Source organism: Photinus pyralis, unplaced genomic scaffold, assembly GCF_008802855.1.
Source record: "Photinus pyralis isolate 1611_PpyrPB1 unplaced genomic scaffold, Ppyr1.3 Ppyr1.4_LG6, whole genome shotgun sequence".
Classification (NCBI taxonomy): Eukaryota; Metazoa; Arthropoda; class Insecta; order Coleoptera; family Lampyridae; genus Photinus; species Photinus pyralis.
In genome coordinates, this window is record NW_022170663.1 from 2,813,604 (window position 1) to 2,830,449 (window position 16,846).

A 16,846-nucleotide genomic window follows, 5' to 3' on the forward strand; every position below is an offset into this window, starting at 1 on the left:
TCTCAATCATTTCCTTTTCTCTGGGCATGCCCTTTAATAATCAGTCTTGTCTCATTAGTTATACTTTTAAATACCCACTTACATGGCAATGTTCTTTTACCTGATGGCAAATATATCAGTTACCAAGTTTTATTTTTAATCAAAGCTCCTGTATAGCCTGCTTCCACTGCTCAGCATGCAACAGCTTCATCAAGAGTTTGAGGATCAATTAAACTAAATACTACCACATAATTAAAATATGTAACAGGAACTTTCTGATGGGGGTTGATTTGTTCTCAATTTTTTGTCGAGTTAAAAGTTCGCTAGGGGTGCGCAGTGTTGTAAGTTTGATAGTAGAGAGTAATGGTGGTTGAATTATAATGTTGATAATTTCAAAATTTTTAGTAAATTCAGGTTTGTGAAGAAGTTCGTAGTTCCCCGATTATTGCTTGCGCGTAATTGAATTCTATAATGCAGTAACCTGGAGTCCCGGACACCGTTCGCTTCCATCGGTCGGTATTTTACCATAGATAAGTATATTTTAATTAGTTCTAGGTGCTTAAAAACGCAAAATAAGGGTGTGGGCATTACCTGCTAATGGGAATGCTAACTTGCACAAAAACCAAACGCGTGAGATGATGATGAAGGGCCTAACTCGCGCGTAATTCGGGGGGAGGGGGTAGCGACTCTAATTTTCTCTTGAAAAAAAATGTTCAGTACTAGACGCCATTTTGAAAGAGTCGTTAATTAATACGAAATGGATAGGTAGGGATTATTCTGGAGAGATTTTTTGAACGTAGTTTTTGAAATATTTGGTGAACCGCCATTCATAATTCCTGTGTACTTAGGTAGTAGAATTTTCCAGAAACACGTAAGCCGTTTGTTTATAGTTACTTTAAAAAACTCATACGGCTATTTTAAGAATTGAGTTTATAGTTAGATGCAAAATTCTATAGCCCTCTACTTTGGGGTCTACTCGTAAATATCTTAAAATTTATCGACGTACTTTTCCATTTTGTTCATTATATACTACTACCTTAATTTGACAACTATTTTTGCTGACGACTTCGCTTGTTATCGCCTTATTATTATAAGTTCAAGATTGGACCAGATTTATTTGAGCAGGAGATTTTTACTTCAATCTCGATAGGAAAGCGATCAAATTCATTGCATCTAGGAATACACAAAAGAGCGTATCAAATATTAAAAAAAATTGATTTGTTTGCAAATTTCGTGGAGGGACTGTGAAAATGTACTTATTTGGTGGAGAGAATGACTATGCACTTGTTTATACGCTTGGTCAAGTAGCTGCATAGGAAGTGAAAAGCCGCCCTTTCTAAGGGGTAATTCATTGTCTTCATATGCACCTTTTGCAAATCGTTTAAGACTGTCTGTTGAATTTGTGGCATATAGGGGTGTTTGTTTAAAGCATCAGGTCAATTTTTGACAACCTTCTTACTTGAGAACTGGAGTATGCAGACATTAAGGCTCAAGCTTTTGGGAGCACCCACATTTTATTTGCGTACAATGCGGTAATTTCAATTTACCCTGATTTCTTTTATATAGCGGTTGTTTACAGGTTTTCGTTTACGGTGGATTAGTTAGAGTCTGTGTGGTCGTGTATTTTATCGGTTGCCATGGATTAGTTCATGTCATTTCACATCCACACATATCCCCTGCACTAATTATTTTTCCGTTTATTGCCACGTGATTACTTATTTCACGTGTATAATTTAATCTGTCGCCATAGCTGTCTGCGTCTGTGAGTTCTGCGCGTTTTAACGCAAACAAATTGAAGGAATAAATAAACCAAGGACATTACATTTAAATTGCATTTGGGTAATCTAAATTAACATAAAATTTAGGTCACGTAGTACTATTACCGCCACATGCGGGGATCATCATACATTTAAGATTAATATAATGCTTTTACAATTGTCAACAATGGAAATTATAATTTAAGCCAAAATCTTAATATCCCACCCCTAAACTGAACAAACCTCTATTGCATCTAAAAGCGTTAATTCTCAGGCTTTAGTGATTTCGGATCTCAACCCCACGTATAACTTTGAATTTGTATCGCAAGGTGTGGTTCCTCTTATATATCCCAACGGCTATCTGAAGAAATAGCCCTTTCTAGTTCCCAATCAGTCAGTCTGTGTACCGATATGATATGCCATTACACCCCTAATTCAAAATCGTTTTTGATGATGAGAATGAAGGTTTGCGATTTTAGGAGTGAGGTTTAGGGTCAGGAGGACGTTTATGGTATTCCCGTAAAACACAAAAAGAGTGGTGGCTGCTTCCCTAAACAAACATTCAGTTTATACTTTATGTGGGAGAGGTAGATAAGTCTGCCTCTTGGGAAGAACTTTCTACATTGAGGAAGACGACGATTTTTACTAGTCCTTTCTCTTCATTTGATTTATTTATAATAAATGGCTCCTTTAACTAAACTTGGACCATAAGTTCTGTATGATCAAACAGGATTTTACATGATCAATTATTCTATAACTTTGCGTGGAAACAGCCTTGAAGAAAATCGACCAAAAACGATTTTCTTCTAATAGCTTAGACCTGTAGAAAACAAAAACGAACCGGACCATTGCAACAGAAGCAATTGTAAGAGGCTCAATTTTGAGAAAAAGGAAAATATATAGCCTTGCCTCGATAATCGACTAAAAACGTCCCTCTGGGAAAATTGGTTTATTTTAATCTCTTGGTATCTTTTTATTTCTTGACAACAATTTTTCAGGAGGGTGCAGTAGCCTCCCCTTGCATCCGTGTGCGAAAGTCCATATAGTTTTCATGCGAATACACGATTGTTTTCCATTAATACAACTAATGACCACAAAGGAGGCCTAGTAATTATCAGCATGGGAATGGATTTAGTAATGTTAAGCGGTTCGCCTACTAGTAGAACTAAAAATCATACCTTTTTATATTTCTGTATGGATTTTCATCTGTGTAATGAAAAAATCCAGATAGAGCATCCATCTCGAAGATTTGGAACACATTATAAACGAATGGTGTGTTCGTTGATCACAAAAAATACATTTTAAAATCACTGAAGACATATATGTTAAACAAATAGATTCTAGTTTAATAACACTTATTCTACAGTGTCAAAAGAATTTGGATTTATAGAACACTTTTTTATTTCCTTCATACACTTCACGTGCTGAAGCCAGCACTAACCCAAATAATACATCGATAAATGTGAAAACACTTCAGGGGTGGTTTTGGTGAAGTTGCGTATATCGGGAACTTTAGAGTAGTTATTTTACTAGACTTTGTGCCTCAAATCCAAGGTGGCAGACATTTAGGGCTACAATATAATGCGAGATATATAATGTATGTGTACTTACATTTGTCAAAATGGCAACACGTTGCGTCAAATGGAGAGATTGATCACAGATGGCACTATTTAAAAACTCCTCATAACGGTAGAACAAATTTTTAAGCAAATGACTTCTAATGTTACATTTAAAAGTAGATTCTTTCAGTGTGCATCAATTGTATGGCAATTAAATGAGTTTTCGAATTTCTCAAAAAAGGAATAGGCATACAAGTTCTCCTTTGTTCTTGCATAGTGACGATATGAATTGGAAAACAAAACATACAGTTTAAAATAGGTACCTACCAGGTTTGTGGACGTGCTAGAATGCATGATGCAAGGGAAAGTTAAATTCTAAATTTTAAGAAAAACGGTTTGCAGTCCTCTATATAATATACTTTCCTATAGATTGAGTTAGGTGGCTATTGCGATCACCGTTTTTCGACATTTTCGGTCAAAATTTCATCAAATTGGCCAACTTTTAAAGAATACATTTTTTCCGTCTGTATGTATGGACGGTTTTTGTTAAAAGTTGTGTCCCTCGATTATCCCAAGTGTATATAGCATACCTATATTTATAATTAATATATAAATCTCCTGTGAGTGTTGAGCTTCTTTTCAAAATGATGAAAGTCTCCAAGATTGAAATGAAATAATTGAACTAAATCACGGAGGAACTGGTATATTAGTACCCTTTCTACAGTCGAGGTACCTATCTGAGGAAGGACATTATTTTTGACAACGACGTAAATTGCCAATTTTTCGAGATTTCAACGGATTTTCTTCAAATTTTAGATAAATATATTAGGCATACTTGGCTGAACTAAATTGTTTTTTTGGCCAAAATGATTATTTTGATTTAGTTAAAATATTGGCATGAAGGATGCGTAAGACTGATGTCAAAAACTTTTTTTTAATATCAGGTTTGAGCTAGGAATCTGTTGTGACAAGAATTTGGCACCTGGATTTTCTTGTCAAGCCCTCTTAACACCTCATCTCATTGGATAGAAAAAATCCTGTTTGCTGCAGGTTCATGGCACAATAATGAAATTCCACCCACAACTTGTGAACTGGGGAAAAATTTTGTTCAAAGAGAACGCCTATTGTCTTTTTTTACATTTAAATTGTCGGCCTACTTTCGGACACATTCACATATTTCATAAAACTGCTTATAAATTATTATTTAATCCACGCATTACGCAATTGTATGAGGGTAATAAATTGTACTATACATGCTCTTAACTAATTTTTTCATGTGTCGAAATATTCAATTTCAAGTTCGGGAAACATTACTCTTCTTGCAGCATATTTTTTAATTATTATTAATGCAAGTGATATGAAATTATTGCACAAGGCTCTCATCGGTGTAGGCTTCTTTTTTTTAATGTTCGGCCCTATTGGTAATAATATGGGTAGCACAGTATGGTTTTATCTAAATTTTTAATATGCAATTAATTTTACTTACCTTTTAGAAACAACCGTTTAGTTGTTTTTGCTGCTATTTGGAAGGTTAAATTATATCGTGTGCATGCATATCTGTTCAATCTGATTAAAACAATTCTACTAGGCCAAACAATTTTTGGTATTATCATACGCTGTTTATAATGATTTTCCGTGCGTATGTGTGTATAATTGTTCGCGATTTGTCTTTCTCAATTTTTAATCGAAGGAAGCTCACACAATGCCTCCTATACTACGTTATTATCCTAAAATCCAATAGCTGTGCACCCGAATCCTTTCAATCTTTTTCTTCTGATATTAAAATTGAAGCATTTCCTTGATGTCTTAATTATCCAGAAGCACACACTGCATCTAAGTACTTTTTGGTCTTCTAATATAGGTACTTTACTAAAAACCAACCACATCTGTCTATAATTTACCGTAAGTGCACTACATCTATAATCATCCATATATTCCCCAGCCTTACAGCAAATTGATTTCCCTCGCACAGGATGTATATGGTAGGCGAGGGCGGAAAGCTTGCAAATTCTGCAGAAACTACGCGCACCTTATAATAGATCATAGCCCTAAACGTATGCAAAGGAATAACGGATTTCCAAAAAAGCTAATTTCAGTTTTCAAATTCGGACAAAGAGAATCCTCAATAAGTTGATTTTAAAATTATTAGCATTAGGGTTCTAGGATTACCTACTGGATTCTGGAAGGTGTATAGCGGTCCCCTTTGGTAGTGTCACTATCCAATAAATTAACTTTGAATGTCCGTAAAATTTCAACAATAATCGAAACTTCAGCCAATCATTTCCGAATTCTCAGACATCTTGACGAAGAAGAAAGGATGCTGCCATAAATATTCGGTAAACCCTCCCTCTCGAATCCTCATAGAACAAATGGGACACCTTTTTGGAAATTACTAAAGGATGACATAATACGTTGTTCGGAGTCCCATTATGTTTCTTTGTTTCTGCAAAGGACTCTGGGAAAAGATTGCTTGTAGGTTAACGCACAATTAATGAATTAATACAATATATGATCCATTGCATACAACAAATTAGCAAACAATATTTAACTACTTTAAAAAAATCGATATACCAAATTTTTCAGAACTATAGTATTTCCAATAACTTTAATAGGAATCCTACAAATTTTGAGATAACTGCAGAACATCTCACCGTAATTGAAAAATCAATTGTTCTTCGGCTCCCTAATTTTTCCACAGAATTCATAATTCGGACCGTAAGTAATACAGGGATCTTGGGAGTTTTACTCCCATAGCCTTTGCTTCTAGGAAGCTATCCAACACTCTTAAATATTTCACTTAAGAAAAGGAGTCGTTGGGGGTCACTTTTAGTTTACATCGTTTCAAGGATTATCATGACCTAATTGACTTGTAGGCAGATTGTGCCATTGTGGCACAATTCGATGGTTAGTAAGCCACCCCTCGCAGTTACCCAAATTTGGGATGTGAATCCTTAACTATACAACTGTTACTCGTATCAAGAAACCGTAGGTACCTACCTCACCATCGTCAATATTTCTAATGAGAGAAATTTCAACGTCACTTGATCGTTTATGGAATATCGAATCTTTAAAATCTCGTTCCATAACTTTAGCCGTGAACATTTGGAAAAAGCGCGCAATAAAGTAATACGAAATTACATAATAACGCAGAAAGTCATAAATTTCGAACGGTAGGTACAAATCTTCTTGCTCAAATATTTCCAACATCCCTTAGCCAGTTCCTCCGAGAAAAAAATTACTCCCCAAATGATCGCCAGCGAAAATTATTGGGGAATCCGGAAATTCGTGAAATCAGAAAGTCCATACTAATACAGTTAGAGAGGGTAGTTTCGCAACAGTATAAATTGTTTTGTTGTTTGTTTGTCGGAGGGAGTGTTACGGTACACCCCGTATTTAGAATGAGAGCGTTTTAACGCTGATAGATAAATGCTTATCATAGGAACCGGCTGTGAGCCTCTGAAAAGTCGCCCTCGGAATATTCGCCCCGCACTTGTTTCCCGTGTAGAAAACTCTCACCGGAATGAGTAAAGTTCCACCTAAGGTCGTTTAACATAAATGCTAGATATAGTGGGTTGATAGTATAGGTACAGAATTTCCCTTTCTACTTTGGGTACATTTATCAGTCACTTGAACTTGGTTGCACTGTATTGTATTTTAGGACTTGATTGTAGGAAGATTCGCCTCTGAAACCTCCTTCCCGAAGGGGAACCTTCTGGGGGCAAAAACCTTCTGTGAGCAAATATTCCGGGAGAGCTAATTTTCTGGACCAGTTTTTTTAGGCAAATTATTGGACCACAATATATATAGGACGTTCAGAATGTACCTAAGTTGATTGCTACATTCGCTCTCAACAGCTCTCGCAGGTGTATGGCAGAATGTAATGAGTTATTTTATGATTAGAGGATGGGTCAAGAATGGCCGCGTATAAACATGCACGATAAAGGAAGAAATGGACGTCAATCATTGGTTAATGATGTGACTTCTTCCTGTTTTTAACCTGAAATCGAACCTCGCTGACAAGAAGTTTAATGAAGACAATGAGATTAATGAATATGTTACAACTTAGTTAAGGTCAGAGGCGTCAACGAGAAAATCATTGGCGAAAACAGTACCTACCCTATCTCTATAATCGTTTGACTGATGGGGGAGGTTTCTCGAATTTAGTCGATTTATTTAATGCCTTCTTATTATTAAGGATAATTAAGTTTGGCAAAGGGTCCTTTTTTATGTAGAATCGGGAGTCTTTGTACAGAGTATTTTGTTTTTTATACGACTCTATAATACTACATTTTTTCACACAGATCACCTTATATGTCTGGGCGGTTTTGGCGGATATTTTACGCTCTTTTCAAAACATGCCAAAGTATATATAGGGTGGTTTGTATGAAAAAATTTAATTGATTTTTCAAGTTGTGCCAAGATGTCTTTAGGGTGCACCAAGTAACTGATTAATTGTTTCATACAATATGTATGTTTCTGTGCACTTCTAAAGCGATCGCGTGTATAAAAAGTCATATCTCGCAGAATTGCGAATGACGTCTTTTTTTCCAGGTAGACCATGTGCAAATCCGTACTGTCCTACCGATGTTTTACCAGTAGGTATATCTTCTTTCATTCAAAATTAATGGTTGCTAAATTTGGTAAAATTTGATGTTTTTGTTGTTGGGTGCGCCAAGACCGGGGATGTGTCTTGTATTCATTACATTTAATATTTCTCTGTGCATCTCCTCATATATACTACTTTAATCGGTAAATTGACTCTGTCGTCATATCAGTTGCGTGAGATCTGTACCATATGAACATCGTGCCGGCGTAATGTGCGGGTACCGTGCATAATAATTTCCTCTATAATAATCTCATCAGTTTGCTCTGCACCATGCTTTGGTTCACGCAACTTAAAATATTCCGTTTTCTTAACTCACCTTCGGTCAATATATGTACATTTTTATCTCTGATTGAATAAACGGTTTACTATTTGCATTACAAAATGCGGTCAGACTTCCTGCATCATTATCAAAATTTTTCGATATTATTGTTTATTGGTGGTGGTGGTGTAGAAGTTTGGAAAATATTATGGATTTGTCCGATGAGATTATATACGTAAACATCGTGAATGCGCAACTTTCGTTTACAATAACACAATTTGTTGTTACGTCCAATTAATTACTGGTAAAATGCAATTTGATGGCCAATACCTACTGCGCCCCAAATTGTGGAAAAACTCCATATTCCGTGGAAAAATTACAAGGTTGCCGCTGCCATTGATTGGCACATTGGTGCTAATTGTAATAGTTCCAAAAAGAATTAGATTCAAGGTGGCCTATATATTTTCTTACGTAAGCGTATATGCGTCAAATGTGATAAGAATTTAAATTTAATAGGCACGGATTACGAGAAGAACGCATGCGCTTTTTTAAATCAATAACAACTGGCGGGAAGTGGAACCACCAAGTTGGGTAGTAGGCGAATTTTACGCGACCTTGTCGACTAGTCGCTTGAACCGGAGAAGAGGGCGTTGATGTTGGTACGAAAAAATTGAAATTTTGGCGGTACAGTGAAAGTTGTGCATTAAATGCAATTAGTATTTGCATGTTTATGACACGCGCACGAGTCGTATATGTCAACGTAACGTACGAGGTAGGGGGAAATTTCAGTGACAGAATTGTTTGCGCTCGGTTCTCTGGGGCAATCAGAACAGTAGCTAATCAGTAACCTTCGTGATTTCTGAGTGAGCGTTTCCGTATGAGTGCATTTATGCGCGATGTTTCGAGCGTACGGTACTTCGCCTCTGGTAGATGCAAGTGCAACCCATGAACCCCGAACGAATCCAGCCCATGAAGGTGTTACAAACTGGCGACTGAGAACTTACGGCGAGAAAATCCTTGAAGGTGCGCAAAATTAATTACATTTCGCAAAACGCAGAATTACTAAATTATTGCAAAGTGTATATGACAAATTTAGTTACTTAATTAACTTACGTAAGACGCGTCGTACCAATAAATGAAGTGTATGAAGACGATCTGTAATTGTAATTAAAATTAAGAAGTATATGGTGTAAATGACGAAAACAAGTATGTTTTTGACTTAATTGATGCAAATAGGCCAACAAACTATAATAGCAACATGCTCGCCGCGCTATCAACTCTTTTAATGTGCGCATCATTTCATAAACTAGAATAGGCAAATTGCTGTAAACTAAATACTTCCGGTAGCGGCTTCCCGCTCCGAAGGGCATTGGCCGGTTCCGTTGTGGAGTAGTTTTGATTTTGAAATTGGTCGAGCATGCGCTCCCTGAAGCTCCACTGCAATCGATCCTAAGTATGCGCGACTCTCGTGAATCTTAATTTACCCACAAACACCCTTTTATACCCCAAATTTACACATACACAATTATTTCCGCTATACCTTCTACCTATATTGATTGACCGTACCTTCCGCTTTATTTACCCAAACACTTTACAACCCATCAATTTCGCGACAGAAAAAAGTAATTAGTATGACATGCTTTTACTAGGAGTTAAATAACTACACCGCAAAAATTGTATAATCACAAACTTTCGCGAACCACTCAAATAGCTTTAGTATTATAGTATTTTGTCATTTGTCAACAAATTTTTTAGTTGTACTTTCGTCTTACATAATCTACCTATACTCTGTTAAATTTGGAGGTTTCCTTATATTGTGTTCACATTACGGTGTCATACCTCTAATATTAAAGACACAAACTGTAATTGCAGGTAGCATATACAGTAAAGGTATTAAAAAAAAGGGTTACAGCTATAATTTGTTCACATTTAGTTCGACAGGCGTAACAAATGACTTTTTCTCTTAACTATATTTAGTCTCTGAAAAGTGATCGATTTTTCTAAATTAAAACATCAACACTTCCAATGTGACACAGTCATATATCTGCAGATTTCTCCGATTACCTATATAATGGAATGGATCAAACATCTTCTCCAATTTACTAATAAACAGTCTCAATCATTAACCATCCGATCTAAAACCTTCGTGTAATAGAGTACCCACTTTGGAGTAGGTAGTTTTACGCTTTTTGTCTAGAATACAGACTTGATATTTCCCACTGATTGCATACAATTTCACTTGCGGGATTTTTACTGATTGATGATTTTATGATAAATTGCTTTTATTAGTGCAGCAAAATCAAACCTATAGGGTCTACTTAATATTCCACCTAAGCCAGAAACAAAAATAAGGTGGTGTAAAGGACTAATGTCATGTAACAAAACGTAGTTGGTTTAAAAATGTTTGATTCATGCGTACATCTGCCAGTAAGAACGTAAAAAACTGTCAAAATCAGTCACTAATCGTGCAATGCGGCTGTATCGTAAAATCATTCATATTATCAATATAAGTTGTTGTAACTTCAAGCTTCCCTTTTGGGTGTGTTATTCGATTACATTTTCATTGATATCGATTGGGAAATACCTAGTAATTTTTAGCTTCCTAGCTTGAGCTAGGTGGTTATTGCGATCATTGTTTTGTGGACATGTCAAAATTACATCAAATGTTGACGTTTTAGATCATTTTAAGCTTTGAAAGAATAAAATTTTTTCCGTGATCCGTCTGTAGGTATGTACCTATGCAGACAATTTTCCGAGATAGGGCTCGACGGATTTTGTTCAAATTTTGGATATGTATACTAGGCATACGGGAACGAAAAATAACGGGCCGAATTTTTGAAAAAAATTTTAGAGCGCGCCGCAACAGCACCGCAATTTTTTTTCAAATAACAACGCAAAATTTCAATCAAATTATTCAAAAGACTTTCTTTTTATGCTATAGGTTTTATTACAAAAAAACGGAGAAAATAAATGACAAAAACTAAAATTTTTCTTGGCCAAAAGTGTTATTTTGTTTTTGATTGCGTTAAAATGTTGACCATACGTAGGTACATTAGTATGATTGTCAAAATCTTTTTTTTTAATATCTGGTTTGAGCTAGGAAGCTGTTTGTCAAGAATTTGGCACGTGGCAATAGTATTTTCATATGGGGAAATGATTTTCCACATGCCACGGAAAAATTATTGTGGACCCAAGACATTGAAGTCCCAATTCGTATAGCTCATTTCGTACCTATGTTATACCACCTACTGTGGATTCAATTTGCATCTATATCGACCGATAAATAAAAAAGTTATCAATTTGTTCTTTAAGGCGTGCATTTTAATAGAAAAACGGTTTCCCATTTGCCACGGAAAAACTAGTGTGGGCACAAGCCACGGAAACGCTGCTTCGAATAGTTCATGTTATAGGTATATAGGTACTGCATTAAATTTGCATTCGTATTGTTTATTATTTATGCAATAGCAGTTACGTATTCGTGATTTAACCAATGTACAGTCTTGAGAATAATTTTATGTTTCTTCGTTTTCTATTTTGACATCTATCAGTTTTCAAATCTACTTGATCTACATATTAACTACATTCTAGACACACAGGCCCCTTTGAACTATCAAGTTCAAGAAACTAACAAAACATATAAATAACAAGGGTCTAAATGCCTATCATAAAACGTGCGAATAACATTAACACCTTAATTATTGCGTTTATTGGAAACGGGTACAATAATTTAGCGAACGACCGATTCGGTTTTGACAACCCGTACCTACTACTTTTCCACTGCCTGCACTAATGAACTTCAATCACTCTACTCAATTTCCATTATAATGGTGTTGAAAGTCCCACGCGATACGCCACCACTAGTTGAAAAAATGCCACCGGATTTTCCAAGCGGCTGCGATGTAGTAATTATCGTCGTTGATTAGAACTAAGGATCCAACATTGAGGTGTCCTATCTCGTATTTTCATTTTTGTCCTTCCTGAAGGCCAGACATATATTTTTTGAACCATCTGTTTCAAAAATGTTGCCTTATAGCTTGCAAAAGTACTTGTACAATTTACGCCGATTTTGTGGTACGTTGAATCCGTCTTCTTCTGGTAATGATGTTAACGTTTTTCCCAACAATAAATGAGCCGGAGTTAAAGCTCTCAAGTCAGGCGACTTAGGCGATATTGAAGATGAATTGTCTCAAGCGACAGAGTACTTGTATGTTAAACAGTATCTCCGAGAACTCTACGCCAATGTTATAGCAAAATACAAATAAATAAATACTTTACTAAACTTCTGCCTCCCAACGGCCAATATTTCTCTCTAATTTTGAGTATAAAGTTGCTGTAGTGTTGCATGCAGTAGGTAATCTTCAATGCTCATACTTAAATAAAAACTGATGTTTTCTGATGGGCAGTAAAATTTGATGTTTTGTGTTCAATGGTAATTCTGAATTTCTTAGCCTGCCACCTATTCGTAAAACATCATATTAAGCAATAAATGGCGCCAAAGACATTATTTGAGATTTATTGACCAATTCTTTTTGGCGTTTCAACAAATTCTGAAAAAGGTCTTTCACAAAATAAATTACCTTTTATAAAGCAATTAGGACAGATCCCTTATGTTCAGTTTTTGTTTAAATAATACCTAAGTAAATATGGAAATATAATATTTATGGTGTCTTTTGGCTCAACATAAAATAAAGAAAAATGAAAACAATATGAACGTTTTTAACTTTTTAACTTGTTCAAATCAATAAATTTGCATCAGTAATGCACATTCTCAATTTATCACAATTTTTAACCTCCTCCACATAAAGACAACATTTTAACACATATGTGAATATGTCAACGTTTTCAAAAAGTCTTAACGGACGAAATGTCAACAATTTTATCAAAATGATGCATTAAAAACTCGCTCCTTTTTTTCTTTGGCTGAATTATCGTCTACCGACACCAATTATTAGCTCTACCAGCCGTTTCAATTTCAACATATATTATAAAAATAATATTTATGATTTCTTTGTACAAATCGGAACAAAACTAAAATTTGTGCAAAACACAAATAATAACCATATCCTATACGTACGTAGGTCCTCCAGAAACTTCTTGAATACTTAGGAGGGTCTGAAAAATCGCAGAAGGCTTTTCCGCTCTTTTTTACAGCTCTTCAGATTCATGACATAACCTTGTAGACGCTTTGTAGAGATTTTCTTTACGGTCCTTCCGCAGACTGTAGGATTTTCCAGATTGTTCTGTATTATTCTTTCCAGGAACCTCATATATCTCGTCAAAGATTGCGAAGGGTATGCGGTTCCAGGGAGTGCACAAAAGGCCGGTCCTTGAGAGCTTTAGAAAAGATTTAAGGTATATTCCTGAAATGGTTTTCTAGAAAGCACTAAAAGCCTTTCGAAAGCTTCTTCTTCTGAATTTTCACAAGAGCTCCCGAAGGGTTGTTTATTGTCTAATTCTTGTACTCCTTAGAGACTTAACCACAGCTTTTGATGCGCTTTTTATAGTTCCTACTTTTATAGAAACTATTTTAGTTTTTTAACTTTGACTATTTTTTTAAAAAAAAGTTCGCTGCGTCGTGGCGCCCAAAACATTTTTTTTTCAAAAATCCGACCGGTTATTTTTCTTCTTCGCATGCATAATAGGTATATACAATATACATATCCAAAATCCGTTACCTCGGAAAATTTCCAACGTATAGTAGGTACATAGATACATGCATACCTACATACCTACAGACGGAAAAAAATGTAATTTTTCTTATAATGATCTAAAACGTCGACATTTGAAGAAATTTTGATACGTCCAAAAAACGGGCGATTGTACCTATTAGCCACCTATCTGAAACTAGGAAGCTAAAAAATTACTCTAAACCTACCCTCGACCAGTGAATGCACGATTACGATACATTTAGTTTAGAGCCGCTATTATGATTCCGATGACAATATGGGAAATTAAGTTTCATACATTTTGTGAAATTCTGACTATTATATTACTACCCGACTAACTGCAGCTCGAGTGTTTGTTTTGAATTTTAAAAACGAAATTCGTTACCTTCACGTTGAAAAAACTCCTAGATATCAAATTACATAGAAATCTGAAGGGGTGCACCATAATGGATGGTTAGGAATTTTATGAATATCCATATAAAATGGCGAGAGCATATCCCTAAAACTTGAGTAGAGCCTTGGGTTTCATTTTGTGAAAGCACTTAACGCCGAAACAAAAATATGGGTAGTTTTACTTACCTTTTACATCCGGTAGCTATAAGTATAGGAATACATATGCAAGCGTAGTTGTAAATATACCTAGGGTAAAAATTTGGGGTATGAAAATTTTTAATATGGCATGGTTCGAGTTATAGTGATCCACAGAATGTAAAGTAAAACCATAATCTAATTACATGGCTTTAGTAACGATAAAATGAATGGAGGATATTGCATTAGGCGCAGAAATATTGAAATTAAAGGGTTGCCTCCAACCCTCTTTAAGAATGTAATCGCATCTGTAGGTATCATTAAGAGTTAAAAAGGTGCTCTGAGAATTTTTACTTTGCTAAATTCTATAGGTACGTGAAGGTATGGAGTATTTAATTACTATCTACTTAAAATTGTAGTACCTTGTACTATTTTTGTAAAATGCGTGTGTATACCTGTGCCGATGCAATTGAAACGCGTAACCTGCTACTCTAGCTATTTAGGTGTATAATGCATATTCATTATGTTGCATCAAATTATATGTCATTATGAGAGAAAATTACCATTACTGGCGCGTTATTGATTTTCTAGTCTATTACAGCATACAATATGGTTATATATCTATGACGTGCCATATATAGGGTGGCACGAGACTATTGTGCCTAGTCCTCTCCATCTTTTTGTATGAAGTTATCTCACTTTTCTCTTGGAATCAATACCTATATCTATATCTATTAAGAGAATTGTAGACGCATTATTACAATAAGTATCACACATTTTTGTACATACAGATCGCTTCAACCCTATAAACAACAAACGAACTCTTCCGAGCTAGTGCGGAAAACGGATGCGTACCTACACACACGCAATGAAACCAATAGTACCTATGCTGATCGCTATTGCTCAGGGTACTAGTAATTAATCTATAATCATAAAAGGTATTCTTTTGGCTCTTCGGCGAAAAGACAAATTCAGAATGGAGCAGAAGAAAAGGGCTGTTATTGAAAATTTTTGTACAAAAAAAAACACATTGCATCTTGTCTTCAACGTGGGGGATTTTGAAGGGTTTACACATACCTATATAGTTACAATTTTAGAAGTTTAAAGTCTATCAAATTAATAATGCCTTAGGTATAGTGTATTTTATGAACATCAATCCTCATTTTGAAGGCCTAGGCGCCTAGGTATCAGATCAGGTTAGTTTTCTTTAGTTTATGATAAGTAATTAGGTACATGCATCATTTTTCACGTGATTTGATACACCGTTGTCTGCTTCAGTTATCTATAACAGTATCTATACAAATAATATACTTATAGGTGCAATATACTTTTATTTGGAGACGTGATATAGTATTTTACATTATTAGCCAGGTAAGTGGGTTTTTACTGGCGATAGGAGAAGTTGACTGGCGAGCCGTTAGGCGAGCCTGTCATCTCCTAGAGCCAGTAAAAACTATTACCTGGCGTATAATGTAAAGGTATTTTTCCAAATTTGGGAGGGGGATTGAACATAGGTACCTATATGATTCCCTTTGATGGCATTACGACGGCCTCTTTACGTAGGTAACCTTCATTGTTCTAACTGCGTAAAATAGTGATATCACTATAATCGCGTACCTCAAAACAGGCAAAATGCCGTTCCTACTATTTATAATTATTTAATTGCAACGGCACAGTATAACAATATCTAGAATTTTTAATTCTTATCTCCTCCTTTTCCATCGGCAACCGTATTTTTTATTGGCATAAATAGAATATTCACACCTCTGCCTCATATTCTTGTGGAATATATAGGGGCGATATATAGGTATGTAGTTATATAGGTAGGTATACTTACTCTCAATTTTCCGCAGAAAACATTCAGCATTTCGCGCTATACCTACCCACACGGGAAAATCACGTATTGTTGATGATGGTATATGTGAATTAAACGCAAACGACCAATGCACTTTTTTAAAAAAAAGGGTTCAAAAAAATTCTTTGTGGTATTGTATTAGGTATAATACCTACACTTAGGTACCTATATGAGCAAAAATATTTCGAAATATATATACCTATTTAATTCATTTACCACTTGCTTACCTATACTTATACCTTGTCCATTCGAATAAGGGATTTGTATATAGTCGGTACATACCTAGTAATAGGTACCCATTGTCGGTTTTTTAATGATGTGACAAAAATTAGGTATCTGTCGCTTTTTGTTATAGTACCTACCTATACAGTAAAATTTGCCAGCAGAGAATCAGTATGATAGGTATACCTATTTGTATTAATCAAAAATTTGTTTGACTCTGAATTACTTTCTAACTTTAAATGCAAGGTACTATATAATTTTTATATGTATTGACTTCAGCATTTTTGAAACTGGAATCGCTAATCTATATCCACATCAATCATCAACATGCTTAAAAGATATACCTAGGTATAACAAATAACATGTTGTGGTAGATGCACCTTGTACTTGTTTTATGATTCACTGCGAACGCAAT

At 35.3% G+C, this 16,846-nt stretch overlaps 1 protein-coding gene across 1 annotated transcript in view; it reads left to right on the top strand.

Annotated features, from left to right (window-relative positions):
* Window positions 1-8,779: 8,779 nt before the first annotated feature.
* Window positions 8,780-16,846, top strand: part of LOC116174978 (translational regulator orb2) — a 39,700-nt gene continuing 31,633 nt past the window's right edge. Inside the window, exon 1 of the mRNA XM_031493018.1 lies at window positions 8,780-9,183. Coding sequence (XP_031348878.1) covers window positions 9,057-9,183 — 127 coding nt within the window. The 5' untranslated portion in view covers window positions 8,780-9,056. The remainder of the gene's footprint in view (window positions 9,184-16,846) is intronic.